The 18464-nt window shown below is 43.2% G+C and overlaps 1 protein-coding gene across 3 annotated transcripts in view; it reads left to right on the top strand.

The window, feature by feature from the left end:
• prrc2b (proline-rich coiled-coil 2B) overlaps positions 1–17541 on the top strand; it is a 35385-nt gene extending 17844 nt beyond the window's left edge. The window contains exons 13-31 of one of the 3 annotated variants that reach the window (XM_072692633.1): positions 1–10; positions 1261–1462; positions 1555–1768; positions 2067–4082; positions 4775–4962; positions 5515–5630; positions 5737–5878; positions 7393–7469; positions 7723–8004; positions 8785–8886; positions 9642–9834; positions 10589–10686; positions 11006–11133; positions 12385–12625; positions 13025–13192; positions 13825–13904; positions 14603–14690; positions 15447–15656; positions 16646–17541. The exon at positions 1–10 is cut by the window's left edge and continues 172 nt beyond it. In XM_072692633.1, coding sequence (XP_072548734.1) covers positions 1–10; positions 1261–1462; positions 1555–1768; positions 2067–4082; positions 4775–4962; positions 5515–5630; positions 5737–5878; positions 7393–7469; positions 7723–8004; positions 8785–8886; positions 9642–9834; positions 10589–10686; positions 11006–11133; positions 12385–12625; positions 13025–13192; positions 13825–13904; positions 14603–14690; positions 15447–15656; positions 16646–16810 — 4720 coding nt within the window. In that variant the 3' untranslated portion in view covers positions 16811–17541. Of the gene's footprint in view, positions 11–1260; positions 1463–1554; positions 1769–2066; positions 4083–4774; positions 4963–5514; positions 5631–5736; positions 5879–7392; positions 7470–7722; positions 8005–8784; positions 8887–9641; positions 9835–10588; positions 10687–11005; positions 11134–12384; positions 12626–13024; positions 13202–13824; positions 13905–14602; positions 14691–15446; positions 15681–16645 lie in introns of all 3 variants that reach the window. The other 2 variants (XM_072692625.1, XM_072692638.1) reach the window with 2 other exon arrangements.
• Positions 17542–18464: the final 923 nt, after the last annotated feature.

The following is an 18464-nucleotide window of genomic DNA, read 5'->3' as shown; positions in this document are numbered from 1 at the left end:
ACAGCAGCAGGTGAGCAACAGCTGCGCTCTTCAAAGGCTGCGAGCCATAAAGTCTGCAGCCCTGTAATTCTGCAGGATCAGTGTTCGGGATAACAGAGGATGGCCTTGGCTGAGTTCAAAGGCAGCGTATGGCTCCTGTTATAAGGCTTATTGTGTTGTGGGGTCTGCGCTAGGGCTTTGATCAGGCCTCAAATTTTTTGTTCGAGCTCAAATGTAGCCAGAGGCAATTTATAGCCGAACCTCAGCGCCACCAACTGGATGCTGAGAGAACTTCACGTCCTTAATGGTGCCACCAGTTGCTGCGCAGGGAGATCACTGGTTAATAAAATAAAAGAATAGCTAACTTGAGTGTTTTGGTACACAGGATTGCACATATGGAACCTGGTATCACTATGACTGCAACACACACACACACACACACACACACACACACACACACACACACAGCCTTTTTATTTACTATCCAAACCCACCAGAGAACCAACATGAGTCTTCTAGGTTTTCTAGATTTTCTAGGCCATAATCTACTCAAAACTACAGTAGAAGCCTGAGTATTTAACACCGAACTCACCCTGACTTTTACATCTCAACCATTTCATTAACCAAAATAACCCAATCTGATCAATTTTCCCTTAAATCCATATGTAGAATTAAACCTGGAGAGCATTGCTGACAGCTTTGCACAGCTGTCTAAAGTTAAGGACCACTTTCTATCTTAACTAGTGTCATTGTGATTAGTTTAGACGGTGACGTTGATAAACCTCAGTGATTCCAGTGTACAGTAAAACTACTTTAGAAAGTACATTTAGATGACCCTAAATTATGGAGCTTACAATGTACACCTCAGATCAGAGGTTCTTCTAACCCTTAACAATATATAAACTTGAAAACTGGGTTTATTAGGAGATCAGAAATGACTTGTTTAAGGAGTAATTCTGTTTATTAAGCCAGCAGACGTCCATCCACCAAAAATACTCAGCGGACAGAAATGGACCCCTGAAGATGGGCTGAAGGGTGACAAAACTAATAATAATAGTCCAAAACTGCAAAAGATTTATTTTTAAATTGGTTGAAAGGATCTAGACGTTAATGCGTGCCATATTGGAGTCTGATGGAAATGTTCACATCTTAAAAATAAATAATAACTAACTCTTTGTTCCCCCCATTTAGGTGTCCAGAGAGACTGGACTGTTCCGTTCGCCTCTGTTCGGTGTGACTTCTGTGTGATCGTGACGTTTCTGCTGTTTCTGTTGTTTTCAGGAGCAGGTTTATAAGATGCAGCAGTGGCAGCAGTCGGGTCATCCGCCCCAGTCTGGCTCAGGCCACCCACAGCGGGGTTATTATCCTCCTCATGTTCTGGGCTTTGATCCACGCTGGATGATGATGCCCCCCTACATGGACCCACGTATGACCCAGGGCCGCTCCCCAGTCGATTATTACCCTCCCAGTGTCAACTCCTCTGGTGAGCTATGTTGCGGTTTCTCTCTCGTTTAATTTATTCAATAATTCTCAATGTTTTCAGCGTTTTAAGACGGCCTTCATCTGTTTGTGCAGGGATGATGAAGCCAGTAATGCAGCAGGATCGCCTCAACAGTCCGGGCTCTGCGTCTGATGAGGGAAGTCATCCCGGCATGCACCAGGAGAGGAGAGCACCCTCCACTGAGCCTTACCCTGTCTGGAACCAAGATGGCTACCCTCCTGCTCGCAGTTTCACTCCGCCCTACCAGAGGCAGCATGAAGGCCCTGATCGGAGTCACACCGATGACAGGTTGGGCAGCTGAACAGCCTTGCCATCATTAAACCCTGATTTACCACCAAACCAGGAGGAGAACTCTAAATAATACTAGACTCCATGAGGAGAACTTTGGAGATGTTCTAACCACCACCACCACTTTCTGTAGGAGTGATCTTATTAGTGATTATTCTAATATCAGTGATTTACTGAGCAGATCAGCAGCTCTTCACAGTCCTGCATAATCTTATTGAGTTGTAGTGGTCATTGTGAGAAGTGCACTCCTAGGTTTATCAATCTTATTTAGATATTTATCTGTCTATCCCCCATGCAGGAGTGACCGGTCATGCTCTCAGCAAGACTCCTACGAGGATCGACTGAATGACCGAGTGGACAGCCCTGTCGAAGACCTCTCCCACCAGGGATACCGCCAAGGCCGCGGCTCCGATATGTCTTTGGGTTCGCAGCGAGACTCGGGCCATGAAGAAGCCCATCAGCCTCCACTACACAGCCGCTCACACCAGGGAGACAGTGAGTACTCCAAAGCCGAGCATCAGAAGGAGCTTTCCATTAGCAGACCCCAGAGAGAGAGTGCGGATTCTCGTGACGAAGCTTGTGAAGGCAAAGAGAAGAGCTATGACTCAGATTTCTGGAAGAAGGACGGCCCTCTAAAGAAGGAAAGTGGCGGCGGACAGGCTCACTGGTCTGATCCTGGCTCCAGCAGTAGCAGCAGCGTTGGCCAGCCGTCCGAGTCTAGCGGAAGAACCCTGAGGAGAACAGGGCCCATCAAGAAACCGGTTCTTAAGGCTCTGAAAGTTGAAGACAAGGAGAACGAGAAACCGAAAGCGGAGCCGGAAGAGAAGCCAGTTCCGTATAGACTTGAAAAGGAGGTCCTTACTAATGTGTATGACTTGAAAAAGGACAACCAGCCTTTAGCCAATAGGCATCCAGCTTCCACTCCAGTTCTGTTAACGGCTTCGTTTGAGGAGAAGCAACCAGCTCCACCTAAAGTTGAGAAGGTAAGCATCCCGAGTGAGGATCCCATTAAGGAAAACAGCTGGGAGAGCAGTAAATCCCAGCCTAAAGAAAGCTTGGAAAACCGAGACCCCCCGACTCCTCCGCGGCGAAACAACTGGATCTTCATCGACGAGGAGCAGGCGTTCGCCGGCGCCAGAGGAGCAGGGCGGGGCCGAGGCCGAAGCTTCAGAGAGTTCAACTCGCGCGGTGGTGCTCGCGGAGGTCGTACCGACACCTCCAGAGGAACCTACAGCTCTGGGAACAACAACCGCGCAGCTAGGGGCCGGGGAACACGGGAATTCGTCAAAGCCGAGGATTTGCAGCGAGGCAAACCACGCAGGCGCAACGTGAGCGAGACATTGAGCGAAACATCCGAATACGAGGAGCTGCCGAAGCGCCGCCGCCAGAAGGGCTCTGAAAACGGTGAGGCGGCTTATACCGTAAGTGGAGACCCCAAAAGGGCGGACAAGGACTCCTGGAGGTCTAATAAGGTTTATAACAACGATCAGAACAGCGGTGAAGCAAGGGACAAGTCCAAAATGAGAGGTTTCGGCCGGTCTCTTCCACCACGCCTAAACACCGGCTACAATCGAGGGTTCGGATCGAGGGAGATTTCAACGTGGAGGGGTAGAGGAAGCCAGTTCGGAGGCGGTTCCTCACAGGAGAATGGATACAACTTCGGGAACGACTCGTACTCGAGAAAACCAGCAGAAGGGGAGTCCCTGAAGTACCCACAGAAGTTTTCCACATCGTTTGTGGAGAACGGTGTAGAAGATCGAGAAGGAGACTATTACATAGATAACGATAATCCCGATAACCGCCCTCTAAGGAGGAGGCGTCCACCACGGCAGGATAAACCCCCACGGTTCAGAAGACTGCGCCAAGAACGAGAGCCCGGAGGTCAGTGGAACAGCGAAGAATATGTCAACGGAGATTTCACCAATCCTTGGCCCGGCCGTTCGAAGGGTGGAGAAGACCACTGGCCGGGTCAGTATTCCGGAAGCCGGCAGCAGGATTTCGGCCATCAGGGCGAAGACTGGGAAACAGGTTCGGAGAACAGCGATTTTAATGACTGGAGAGAAAAGCGCGGAGGCCCCCAGCATGGCGATGCAGCCGTGGATTCGGGCCATGGCGAACCAGGCTCTGAAAAGCGAGAGCTCTCGAAGAGGAGTTTCTCCAGCCAGCGGCCCCTGGTGGAGCGGCAGAACCGTAAGAGCGACATGACTGTTTTAGAAGGCAACAAAATGAACCGCTCCACGGACACTCCCTCCAGCGGCAGCTCGTCAAACCGAAACGATGGTTGGCAGAATGGAATGTCGCCCAACTGCAGAAGGTAAAAACAAACACGGCGGCTTAATTTAATGACCGTAGAGATCATTTCCAGTCAGGGGCGTGAGCTAGCTGAGGATGTGAGGCTTGTAAAAATGATAAACCACTAGGGTTGAATGCATCTATGGATAAATTCTGTATATGCACTAGAAGGACAAAAGTATTGGGACACCTGTTTAGTCATTGTTTCTTTTGAAATCAAGGGCATTAAAGAGCTGATCTTGCTTTTCTTGGAGTAATTATCTCTACTGTCCAGACAAGAAGGCTTTCTACTAGATTTTGAAGGAGCATTGCTGTGCGGATTTGATTGATTACATTTAGCAACAAGTGCATTAGTGAGGTCAAAATGTTGGGTAGAAGATCACTACCCCACCTTATCATCCCCAACTCCTCCCAGAAGTACTGAATGGAGCTTCACCATCCATCATTCCAGAGAACACAGTTCTTCCACTGCTCCACAGCTCAATGCTGGGGGGCTTTATATACCTCTCTACTAGCCCACGTCTGGCATTAGGCTCCAGAGTCCTATTCTATTGGAAGTACTTCTCTACAGGAGCTAGACAAGCTGTGGTGTCCACAAACATTTGGACATGGTATTTATAGATGTAGGTGTGAAAGATGATTGTACAGGTAGTTTTATGAAGAACTACAGCCTTGCAGAACTGTCTTTGTACTAAAACCTGTGTGTTTGTTCAGGAGTCCGGAGGACGCAGCTCCAGGTTTGAACACGGGGTCTGTCTACAGTGTGGAGCAGCCTGAGGAAAACCTCCCCACCAGCACTTCTGAATCTTCAGGGAAGAAAATGGAGAAGGAGCTCAAACCCAGAGCCATGAAGCCGGACATGGCAGAGTCTCTTTCTCAGTATGAGCTGAACAGTTACCCAAGTAAGAGCACATGCACACACCTGTAACACACAGTTAAGTGATCACAGGTGTATAAAATCCAGCCTCTAGTCCTGCAGTCGCCTTTCTTCCACACATCAGTGAAAGAACGGGAGGTTCTGAGGAGCTCACTGAACTCCAGCGTGGTTCTGTATGTAATAGGAGACACCGCTGCACCAACAACAAGAAGTCAGCTGGTGAAATTTCCACCCTCCTAGATCTTCCTCCATCAGCTGTGAGTGGTGTTCTTATTGAACAGTGGAAGAGTTTAGGAGGAACAGCTCACAGAGAGCAGCTCAGCCACCGAGTGTCTGTCAGACCACGTAAAGCTACAGAGCGGGGTCAGGGCCGAGTGCTGAGCAGAGAGCAGAAAAGTCTCTGATAACTGCAGAGCTGCTGTAAGAGCTTAGAGCAAAGGAGGACCAGCTACATATTAATGCCTATAGGTTTAGAATGGGACGTCCTATAAAAGCTCCTGTAGGTGGAACGTGCAGTGCGGTCGTGTAAATAAAGCCTGCTTTATGTATTTTGCTTGATTTTCTCTTTCTGACGCAGTTGAAAGTGATTCAGGAGCTTCTATTCAGAGTCCGGAAGGATTCCAAGACGCCCTTTCGAAAAAACAAAGGCGTCCACAGGAGGAGGACCGAAGGAGGAAGGAGCAAAGCGCACCGGTAAGTTATGGTTCATCCTTACGAAGAATATCCACATCATTTAATACAAATAAATAAAGCAGTCTAATGTTCACATGTACAGTTAATTCAATGCATATGCCTCTAGGTGGCAGTAAAGAACAGGCAAATCACTTCAAAAATGCCTCCCCGCTTTGCTAAGAAGCAAGGCAGCATGTCCATCGAGCAGCCGGAGGAGCCGCTTTCAGCCAGCAACCTGGGCACAGAGATATGGGAGACCAACAGCTCGGGTAAGACTGCTCCCAGCTCTGGGGAGAACTTTAACAGGATAAATAAGAGCCCTTTATTCACTTTAATCCAGTGCTGTGGAAAAAGATATACTTTTATTTTTGCCTGTTTGTCACATTTAAAATGTTTCAGATGATCCACTTAACCCATAAGACCATGTTTTGCATATTGAGGGGCAGGGCTGCTCAATCCTGGTCCTGGAGATCTACCGCCCTGCAGAGTTTAGCTCCACCCTGAATCTACCACACCTGATCCAGATAATGAAGTTTAATGAACATTAGTGTCAGCTGTGTTTGATCTGAACTCTTCTGGGTGGTAGATCTTCAGGACCAGGATTGAGCAGCCCTGGGTTAAATTAATTGAGCAGCTCATTAGTGCTTTTCTTTTATTGTGATCTAAATCACATGACTTGTTACATCTGGATGTTTTCTAACAATTTTATAACTTGTATTTCTTAATTTTTGCAGGAAATGGGCTCAGAACTGGTAATATAATGTGATGTATTTATGAAGGCATTTGAATGGTTAAATGTGTTGGAACAGAACTTCAGAGCTTCCAAAAAAAAGCAGGATGTTCTTATTTATTTGTGTATATATATATATATACATATAAATAAATAAAATGTGTATATGTATGAAGGATAGCGTGCCATAAGGAACTTGGCATGTCTTTTAAAGGCTGTGAAAAATGCATGTCACCATTTGGCTCTAAGGAGGTCGATTTAATAATCTTCATGCTGGTGTCGTCTTTATCGTTTAGGATTTGCTCAAAACGGATCACCCAGATCGCCACAAAATAACCCAAAATTCATATTTCTCATTTTTATATGAATGTTTTTTTTCAGCCTCTCTGTCTGTGAGAATCAGGCAGTCCTAAAGGCTCAGTAACACAGTAAGCTGCATCATATGTGAATCACATCGCAGCTCAGTTCTCATTCAAAAAGTAATCAAAATTGGTCACTTCTCAGAAATGTAATGGGTGGAGCCAAACTGCGGCAAGTCAAGTCGAGTGGGTTTTATTGTCATTTCAACTACATACAGAGGACACAGTGAAACGAAACAACCTTCCTCCAGGACCATGGTGCAACATAGACAGTGCATACAGAACACAAGTGCAACACAATACAAGTGCGGACAGAGAATAATAAATAATGACGGTAGTGTGCAAATTGTGCAATGTGTAATAAATAGAGTCCAGTGAGGTAGTAAAGTTATTAGTGCAAAATGCTTCCCTTATTGTCTGGGGTAAATGGTTGGAGAGAGAGGGAGAGAGTGTGCATGTAACAGAAAAGACAGATAGGTCAGATAGGCTGAAAATGTTTTGAAATGAAGCTGCAGGTCTTGCAGGTTAGTTTCTGTATGTACTGTTCTGAGACTTCTAGTGTTTACATACTTCATAAAACTCTAATAAAGAAACTCAGTTTTGTCATATGGACCCTAGAACAGCGTGGACAGTTAAATTATTTATCTTATGTCTGTTGAGTGTTTTTTCTAATTTCAGTTTTTCTACCCTAAAGCTCTTACAGTTCAGTCCTCCGGTGGAGACTCCTGGACGAAGCAAGTGTCGTACACTGGGAGTGAACCAAATTCAGAGGTAGAGGGTTTTTTATGTATTTTACACTAAAATCCTAATATAAGGAGCTACTTATAAAATGCATGTTGTCCCATTCTCCAAAATATCAACTTTAGTTTTATTTATCGCACTTTTATTTTGGAGCATTTCTGTTGGTCCAGTCATCATGAAATTCTGACCAATAATAAAGAACCTCTTCCGGATTCACATTCACGTCAAAATGTTTCTGGGTTTCTGTGTGACGACAATATGGATATTTCTTCTCCTCCTCCAGGACTCGGACGCCGGTCCAGAGCAGAGCAAAGAGCACAAACCCGGCCCTATCGGCAACGAGCGTTCGCTGAAGAACCGAAAGGGTTCCGAAGGAGTGGAGCGCCTGGAGGGACCGATCACCCCAGTGAATGGCGTGGACATCCACGTGGACAACGTCATCCCCGTTCCTCCTATCGAGTTTGGGGTCAGCGCGAAGGACTCCGACTTCAGCCTTCCCCCTGGCTCTGCGCCAGTAGCCGTCTCCAACCCGGTCACCAAGCTGCAGGACGCTCTTGTCGGCAACGTAGGTGTTGGGGTGTGTGTGTGTGTGTGTAAGATACAGTACAGTTTCTGTTTGAACGTGAATGTGATTGATCACTGGCCCCTGATACAGTCGATCGGTCCCGCCGTTTTTGCACAGGTGTGCTGCTTTAGTTTATAGTAGGGGGGTGCTAGGCTAATGTTGCTAACAACCCGTGAAGGTGTCATTTCTGTGTGTGAGAGAGAGAGAGAATCGGGCAGTCCTAAAGGCACAGTAACACAAGCTGCATCGTATCAGAGTTACCTCGGAGCTCAGTTCTCATTCAAAAAGCAATCCACCCTCAGTCACTGCTCAGAAATTCAATGTGTGGGTGGAGCCAAACTGCAGCAGGTTGGATAGGCTGAAAAAAAAATGAAATGAAGCTGCAGGTTAGTTTCAGTATGTACTGTTTTTGACATTTCTAGTGTTTACGGTCTTAATCAAACTCTAAAATTTAACTTGAGTCAGGAGAACTCAGTTTTTTTCGTCATATGAACCCTAGAACAACGTAGACCAGTTAAATTATGTATCTCGTCTCTGTGAGCTCTGTAGCCCCCCCACCCCCAAAAAAAAAAGGTCTCGGCACACCCAGAACTCATCCAGGTATTCATTTGTTTTATACAGACAAATCTGGCTGGTTTAGGTTTCCTTACTTTTGGCCTTTCCACCATTAAAGTGTGTGTGATCACTGCACACTCTTCAGATATTGTTGAAGTGAAGCTCTACTGAATTAACTGCAGTGATTATTGATTATTGGTTTATTGGTATGTTTGTCTGTTTTAGGCTGGCCTTGCTCAGGGCATTCCAATGCTACGCAGAGATCACCTGCAGCCTGGCATCAACCTCAACCCTATATCCTTCCCCACCACAGACCTCACTCTCAAGGTAACATCCACCCCAACTTTTTTTTTTTTTTAAACCTTGCAGGATAACAGAAAGAACACGTACCGCTAGTTTAGATGGTGACAGACGGTTTTTGTAGGATTTTAAGGTATCAGATTTCATTGCCCATATCGTCTGAAGAGTTCAACTAATACCATAAACTCCAACTTTTATACATAGCAATAAACTCCGCTCCTGAATTGCCACAGAATTGGCACACACGCATCCACGTTTTGACCCTACAGTGGTTTAGCTCTCGATGCAGGGCTGATGATGGGGTGAGATGGAGGTGTATGTCAAAAACAATGAATTCCCTAAAAGGGAAGCAGCTTCACCTCCTTTTTGAGCTCCAAAAGTGCTCTTTCCAATCCTCTTTCTGCGGGAGACCCCTCTCCAGAGCTGCGTGACCAGAGTCCTATTAGTGCAGTAGCTTGTCAGCAAATGCGCATGTACAGCTGTCCATGAGGGGGCGCTCCAAGCATGATTTGCATTTGTGGATTGCACTGCATCTGTAGAGGGAGCCCTGGAACGATAAACACCTCACAAAGCTGGTTTAACCATCAAGTGAAACACAGGCGGTTGCCTTTCACAATGCCCAGATCAACCAAACCACTGTACAAACCACAGATGAACCGTACTGAGAGCCACTTCCAGAGGTGTAGAAACACCCTGGTTATGTGATCAGTGCTGTTGTAATGCTTTGTTGTTTGGTCGTGATTAAACCCACCCTTGCTTACGTCTCTTTCTTACCTCTGCAGATGGAATCTGCGCGTAAAGCCTGGGAAAACTCCCAGTCCCTCCCTGAGCAGGGCTCTCCCGGGGCAGCAGGTTCAGGCTCTCAGCCCCCCTGCAGCGTCGGCTCCTCCAGCGGGGTCAGCTACAGCTCCTTTGGTGGGGTCTCCATGCCTCCCATGCCTGTGGCCTCTGTTGCTCCCTCAGTTTCCATGCAAGGTGATGGAAGATGTCCTTACTGTTGTTGCTTACTGTGCTTCCACATGTTTTTTTTTTTTTTTTTTAACGGGATGGTGGTTTGTGTGGCGCACTACCTGCCAGTGAGCCACCGCAGCCCAGGGTTCAATTCCTGGTCTGGGTGACTAACGCTAATGCGCTACACCGATAAGAGTCCTTGGGCAGGACTCCTAACACTACACTTGCCCATATCTGTAATACGAGTTACCTTGTATGTTGCTCCGCATAACGGCGTCAGCTTAATGCAGTAAATGTTATTAAATGTAAATTATTAATTTGAGCAACCAATACGCCCAAATTCATGCAGCACACTAATTTTTTCTATTTTTCTATGGATGTCATAATTGGTGTGTGTGTGTGGTGTCTGTTTTCAAACTACATCGTAAGTGGCAATCATCGGGGTCCAATCACAGTGCGTCATTATAGAGCTAGTAGAGCAAATGATTGGCAATTGGTCTTTTTAGACTGTCCTCATTTCTTGATATTTTAATAGGCATGTGGACTGTTTTTGGGCATGACATGGATTTGCATTGTTAAATTCAGTAAACGAAGTAATTCCACTGTAATTACCTCAGTATTTTATACCTGGGTGTATCAGGACTAGTTTTGTAATACAGGGGTAATTAAGTGCTGAATAAGGTGTGTGTGTGTGTGTGTGTGTGTGTGTGTGTGTGTGTGTGTGTGTGTGTGTGTGTGTGTGTGTACACTCATTCTGAAACCTTCTCTTTCTCCTTAGGTAATCATATACCCCCTCTTTACCTTGATGGGCACGTTTTTCCAAGTCAGCCTCGGTTGGTGCCGCCAACAATGACTCAGCAGCAAAGCTACCAACAGGTACGGGTCCACCAGCCCTTAATGCTGCAGCAAGTGTGTTTACCTGCTGCTCCAGCAAAGCCTACAATAACTATCTAATACAGTGGTGTTCATTACAAGTAACATTGAGTATTTTTCAATTTCATGAAGTTTCCAGTCACTACTCTGTGGTTAATGGAGTCGTTAGTATTTTGTACTTTGTCTGAGCAAAGAGAATTCACCCCATCCACTTGTTGGATCAGACCTGAATCAGGTACAGGCAGGAAACTGTGCCTGGGTGTAACGCCTAAATGACCCAGTGTTTCTCTTTTTGTTGTTGTGTATGTCCGTGTGTGATCAGGCTGCAGCAGCTCAGCAGATCCCCATCTCCCTGCACACATCTTTGCAGGCCCAGGCTCAGCTGGGGCTCAGGGGAGGCCTGCCTGTCTCCCAGTCACAGGAGATGTTCAACTCCATTCCCCCGTTCAGGTACGAGAGGATGCTAGGTTTCCTCATCGTCGCACCTTGTTCACAATATCCAGATATTCCTTGAGACTCAAGTGCACATTATCACAGTAACCCAACATGCAGCTGTGCAGAGTAACAGATTTTGTCAATCTCTGCTAATTCATACTGGAGTCACTCCACATCCGTTACGGTCAGAGCTGTAAGAGCTACACACACTGCAGTATACCTGTAACTGGACCGGGTTTACAACTGCACACTGCAGATTCATACTGGATTAAAATCGTGCCACAGTTACTATCGAACTGTAAAAGCTACACACTGCAGATTCATACTGGATTAAAATCGTGCCACAGTTACTATCGAACTGTAAAAGCTACACACTGCAGATTCATACTGGATTAAAATCGTGCCACAGTTACTATCGGACTGTAAAAGCTATGCTCTGCAGATTCATACTGGATTAACATTACTCTACAATTACTGTCTGACTGTAAATCACACTGCAGATTCATACTGGATTAACATGACTCTACAATTACTGTCTGGCTGTAAATCACACTGCAGATTCATACTGGATTAAAATCGTGCCACACTTACTATCTGACTGTAAAAGCTACATGCTGCAGATTTGTACTGGATTAAAATTACACCTACAGTTATTGTCTAACTGTAAATCACACTGTGGATTCATACTGGATTAAAATTCTGTCACAGTTACTGTCGGACTGTAAAAGCGACTTGCTTTAGATTCATACTGGATTATCATGGTCTAATTACTAATGTCAGTGGTTTGTTTTTTAAACTAAACACTCTGCAGATTCATACTGGATTAAAATCACTTCACAATTATTACTATTATTATAACAACTCTTAACCACATTGTAAATTCAGACCGAATTAAAAGTACCCCAGTTATTACTCAGACTGTAAAAGCTCCACACTGCAGATTCATACTGGATTAGAATTAATCCAGTTATTGCCATCAGACTGTAGAAACTACACTATGTAGAGTCAAATAGAATTAAAATTACTCCAGTTATTACGGTCAGACTGTAATAGCTATGTGCTGTAGATTCATACTGGATTAAAATGACTCAGTTTTTCTGTCAGGCTGTAGAAACTACACAGTAATTGTGGCATGATGTTTTTTTTAATGCAGTTAAAGAACTTCCACAGGCAAAAAGAAGTCCCTTCCAGTAGGATTCTAGGAACGTTGAAACTCTTAATGGCTGTTAATCTCCAGAGTAATGAAGTGTTTGCTTCTGCTTTCAGGTCCCAGGTGTACATGCACCCCAACCTGTCCCAGCCAAGTCCGATGGTGCTGTCAGGTGGAGCTCCCCTAAAAGGACCTTACTCTGCCTTCCCAGGCATGCAGCCTTCAGAGATGGTGAAGCCCCAGTCAGGCTCCCACTACCAGCCCATCAACGGCAACCAGCCACTGGTCTATGATAGTCCCATGAACCAGGGTCCAGGCATGAGCACCTCACAGCTCATGGACTCCCAGCTCATCCAGGTGATCATACTACACCGGTCTGTAGTTTAGTTAAGGCTGCCAGGCTAATGTAGCTCAAAGAAACACACAAGTCACTTCCATTGACTGCTATATGGACAAAAGTATTGGGACATCTGCTCATTCATTAGTACTTCTGAAGTCAAGGGTATTAAAGAGTTTCGACTGTCCCGGGAAGAAGACCTTTTAGATTTTGAACAAGCTTTGCTGTGTTGATTTGATTGCATTTAGCAACGAGAGTCAGTGAGGTCAGGACACAGTTCCTCCAGCCCACGCCTGGCATTAGGCAACATGGTGCCAGTAGGTTCACGTTAAGCAGATGCTGTAAGAATGTCTCCGTCAGGAGATCAGTGTTGATTTGATATCTCCTGAATAATAAAATATAAATTTGTGTTTCTGCAGGTGACCATGCCCCTGCCTGGTTCCCAGCTGCGCTACGGTTCAGCCCAGCAGCATCTGATCCTGCCCCAGTCCATCCAGCTCCAGCAGGGCCAGAACCTGTCCGTAAACGCTCCGCGCCGCATGATGCCTCCTGGCTCACAGCCGCCAGTCATGCCTACCAGCAGGGAGGTGAGCTGGGTAAATTCTGAGCTTTAAGATACTTTTTATGGTGGTGAACAGAAGTTTTCCAGAGCTTAACCTAATGAACTCTGTAGAGCTGGTTTCCAGCACAGGGATTAAGCCCAACTTCCTTTAAAGGACACATTGTCCCATTCTGGACTAGTTGTAGGTCTGTCTGTCTATAGATAAAGTATATGTGTGTATATATACACTTTTTTAAATGTATTTATATATATATATATGTATGTATATGTATGTATGTATTTATATATATATATATGTATGTATATGTATGTATGTATGTATGTATATATATATATATATATATATATATATATATATATATATATGTATGTGTGTGCGTGCGTGCGTGTGTATGTATGTGTGTGTATATATATATATATATATATATATATATATATATATATATATATATATATATATATATATATATATACGTGTGTGTGTATATGTGTGTGTGTGTGTATGTGTGTGTGTATATATATATATATATATATATATATATATATATATATATATATATATATATATATATTGTGTGTGTGTGTGTGTGTGTGTGTTTATGTATTAATTACTTTAACCTAAACTGATTTTTTTTTTTTTTTTTTCCCCCCCAACAGCCGTCTCAGATGGAGATGAAAGGCTTCCAGTTTTCTGACAAAGCCAACCACTCACCTGGAATACCTGCTGGCTCCTACAGGTGAGCATAAATGAGTCATAGGTGAAGCCGATAAACAAAATTAGACGTGGTACTTGAACTGGGCAATATGACACTTTTATTATATTTTATTTTACTTTTATTTTATACTTTTTATTACACTTTTTATTACACTTTTATTTATATTATTGTGGTGCACTGTGCTTTTGAGTGTGTTGTGGATATCGCCAGTGATTATCTGCATGTTTCATTACAAAGAGTGCAGCCTATTATGAGTAAAAAATCATAATGGGAGAGGCGGCATTATTTGGACAGCAGTTTTTAAAACGTTTATACTGTTGGTGCATTTTGTCTACATGACAAATTCCAATAAATATGCAGCATGTCTTTAAATATCAAAAGTTTTTTGTTTATTTATGTCTCTCAAACAAAAGAACCCCACAACACTTTCCACTAATAAATAAACATAGATCTATTTTAATTACTCCTGTATTGGACAAGTTCCTGCTCGGGTAGTGACGTTTTATCCTACATTTAAACCTTTCTCTGATTTATTTGTATGTCACAAGCGCATGCTTCTTAACAATAACACACAACCCTGCCGCCAGCTATTAATTGTTATGTTGGCCTGATTTAATGTGAAGTGACTCAATTCAAATGATATTTTGCCGTCTCTAAGCGTAGTTTGGGTTCGGGCTGTTTTGTATTTGATGGGTTGTCTATTGTGTTTTTGCTTCTAGGCCTGGATCTGCTAGCCCCAGTGGAAAACCCTCTGGTCCTGGCGGCCCCCAGGCTGTAGGCCCCCTGCCTGGACATTACACCCAGCAGGTATTTACACCACAGCGTTGGTGCCGTGTACTGAGGACGTTTTGGATATTTTTCAGTTTAGGAACTGTGGAGGAACTTTCAAGGAAAGGGTTTCTTGATGTATCCTCAAATCACTTTAAGAGGTTCCTCCACAGTTTCAAAATGAAGAACCTCCAAAAGTCCCATAACAGTAGTTTATGGCCTAGTGAGATACCTTCTTTTGTTTGTTAGGTTTTTTTATTGTATTTGTATATCTCAAACACACCTTCCACACATATATAATTTTTTTTTTTTTTTTTTTCAGTGAAAACAAATTGTATAAAATATTTCACTTTTTCAGTTAGTATGTGAGATTTGTTCTGTAGGAGCTGTTAAACTGTAGGTCTACATTGTGGCTGTTTGGACACTTCTATATTAAATCCTGTTTGAGGTTTTCAGTGACTCATATTTGTTCTGGTAGCTACATTTTGTCCTACAATTAAAAAAAAAAATCTAAATTTCTCTGAATTATGCCAAAAGAAATATAACTGATATTTTACCAATGAAAGTAAACAAACATTTAATATTCTAAAGTTTATGCAACACTGTTATTCTACAATTTAGAAAAGCTACAGTTCTCTTTTGCCCATAAAAGAACTGAATGTGGTGTTTTACCAGTGAAAGATTTGAATTCTTAAATTTGAGCCTTAAAAAAAAAGAACAAACTTATTTGTCTCAGATTTTTTTATTAACATATAAAAAGAAACATTGGCTCTGTTTATTTTTTCCTCTCTTCAGGTGCCCCCTCCACAGGGCAGCATGATGATGCACATGCGGCCCCCCACCGCCGGCCCCTTCCCCAACCCCATCCAGCGGCCTGTAATGCAGGTAAACAAGACTGTCATCATCCGCTCCCCTCCCTACCCCAGCCCAGGCCGTGAGCCGCCCCACTCCACTCCCCCTTCCAACCCAGAGACCGCATCCAAAGGGGCTGAGGAGGGCACGAAGGTGAGCCACCCACTGTAAATATAGGTAATTTTCATTTAATCCACTTCTTTCTTCTTCTTCTGCTCTTCTAATGTGTAATTTGGGTTTTCTGTGAAAGTACAGGCAGGTCGGTTTAGGTAGACGTGTTGAATGTCTAGGAATGTTCTCTGTATTTTAGTTGGTGAGTTTTTATTCAGAGAAAATCACCCGTATTTGTAATGTCAATTTTTCACTTGCTGTATTGAGTCTTGTTCAAAGTCAAAATTCATAGAGGATAAGACTTTTGTGTAGTGTTGAATTTTTAGATTTAATATAGATATTTTAGTATGGGGGGTTCGTGTATAAGTTTTTTTTGTTTGTTTTTTTTTTCTTTGTATCTGTGAATGATGTCATTTATTGGTGGTAATTTAAACATTTTGCTGTTTTATTTCAAAGATGTTTAGCGAGATTTAAATTAGGATTTTATTTAATTTGTTAATTTTTATATATATTTTTTTTCTAAAGTAATTTTTCACTTTTCTGTGTGAAAAAGGCTTTAGTCAGAGTAGAATTCAAAATTTTTTGTAACAGTCTAGTATTTTCGTCAAGAGTGCGTACTTTTAAGAATACATTTTATATTTATATATTTATTATATTATTTATATATTATATTTTTTTACTGCTGCTTTTTTATTGGTACTTTACAAAATTGCAACAAATTTAAAAACAATTTATTCATTGTAATATTTTTCAAATTGACGTAATTTATTAGACTTGCTGTCCCACTGTGGGACTAATAAAGGATTCTTATTTTGTGTAATAGGTTGAATTATTTTAGGTATAATTATTTAGCTTTTGTTTAACATTTGATTACATTTTGTTTATCATTTAAAACCTGTGTGTGTGTGTGTGTGTGTGTGTGTGTGTGTGTGTGTGTGTGTGTGTGTGTGTGTGTGTGTGTGTGTGTGTGTGTGCACTTTCTACAGGTCAGTAATTTACTGCTTCTCTTGTGTATCTGATCCTCTGTGCAGGCGAAGGCCCTCCGCGAGGCCCGGCCAGGCATGGGTGACCTGAAGGCTTCACCAGCGGTGATTTCCAACAAGCTGCAGGAGCCGCTGCCCCCAGGCCAGATGAAACCGGCCCGAACCGGAGCCATCAAGCCTCAGTCTGTTAAAGTGGAGGAGAGCAAGGCTTAACGCTGGACCTCGCGTCTCGACTCCATCCTGCTGCCCTCTCATCCACTCTGCTCAGACCTCGGCGTCTCCAGGCAACTTTAAGGACCTCTCTCCATTTTCCTGTTTTTGTTTCTTTGTTTCTTTTTGTTTTATTTTCTTTTATTTGTTTGTTGTTTTTTTCCTCCCCTTCAACCTTCATCCCTCACTTCCCTCCCGGACAAACTGAAACCACAGGAGCACGGAAATCGGACACTTACCGTTTAAAACGCAGCATATAGAGATATATAAATATATATCTATATATAAATGTATACTATATTAAATCTATACATAGACACGATAGCTTGGGACTCTTCTAAGCAGACTCTCTTCAAGATCATCTTTATTTATTAACATTTATTTTCCGTTTCGAGAGAAGAATAATGTTGAAAAAGGCAAATCTTGCGTTTTCTGGTTCACGCCATCAAAGTGCGAAGAGAAAATCTTGACACGTAAGGACTCATCATCATTACCACCATCCTCCTCCTCCTCCTTTGCTTATGCATTGCCCCGCCCATTGCCAAACTGTACCCACCTGGTTGGACTGTAGTTTTGATTGACATGACTGAGAATCGATGAACATGTCAGAAGCTTAAACTGTAAGCCTCTTTAAAAAAAACTGCAGTGTGGCATCCCTTGTCATTTTTACTGGGTACCATGGAATTTTTAACTTTACTTTCTTTCTTTTTTTTAAATAAATATATAAATCATAATCCACGCCTATTTGCTCTATTATTAAAGAGCCTTTTACTCAATAAAACAAAAACTTCCAACCCTAATTTGAGGACATTGCCCTGGTTTTTCCACCAAACAGCTTGAATGAGAGCGTGAGGGACTGCTTACCGAAAAGCTCTTCATTTTAAAAGCTGTTTCATTTCCCGTCTTTATGGAAATTCATGTTTTCTTTTTATTTTGCCAGAAATTTTGCCTCACTTTTATCGGTGCAGTTTCACAACTCTGCAGAGTTAGCGTATGAGTGGGTGGGGTTTTGGGGCAGGGTGTTCAGTTCTGTAGATCATGTGTGTTTTGGAGAACCGCGCTCTGAATCCGAACTCTTGCTGTATAAAACGTAAACGCAGTCTGGGTTTGGATGTATGGATTAAATGCTTTTGTTCGAGTTGGGTTTTTGATTTTTGATCAGGAGGTTTACCTAAGCTTTAACCCCCCCACCCCCAATCTTTGTGTAGGGCACTACTGCAGCTCTCCACACCTTCACTTTAAACCCCCTAATATACAATACACACACTACAAACCACACACCTGCTTTAAGCTCGTCCCAGAGTCTTTCTTCTACAGTGTGTTCCTCTGGGTGTCGGATCTTCTCGCCCACTTTTCCCATCCAGATCATTTCTTCTTTTTATTTGCCCCAATGCAGGATCTCCTCACTCCAGCTCTCTGCTTTTTGTCCCAGATGTTTTCTTTTAAAGCATGTATCCTAATTGATGGCATGTATCCTGGCATGGGACATCCTCATTATCACCCCAGCTCAAAAACACCCATCCACACTTTGTCCAAGGCCTTCTGTTAAAGCATTTCTCTTAGCATGGGCTGTGTGCTGTTAGTCCTCAAATTCTTCATTTTACTGAATGTCATTAATTTTATTTAATTGTTAATTTGCTCAAATGCAAGATCTCAC

The sequence above is a fragment of the Salminus brasiliensis genome, chromosome 1, assembly GCF_030463535.1.
Source record: "Salminus brasiliensis chromosome 1, fSalBra1.hap2, whole genome shotgun sequence".
Lineage (NCBI taxonomy): Eukaryota > Metazoa > Chordata > Actinopteri > Characiformes > Bryconidae > Salminus > Salminus brasiliensis.
Note: the sequence above shows the minus strand (reverse complement) of the source record. Positions and strands in the feature narration are given on the sequence as shown.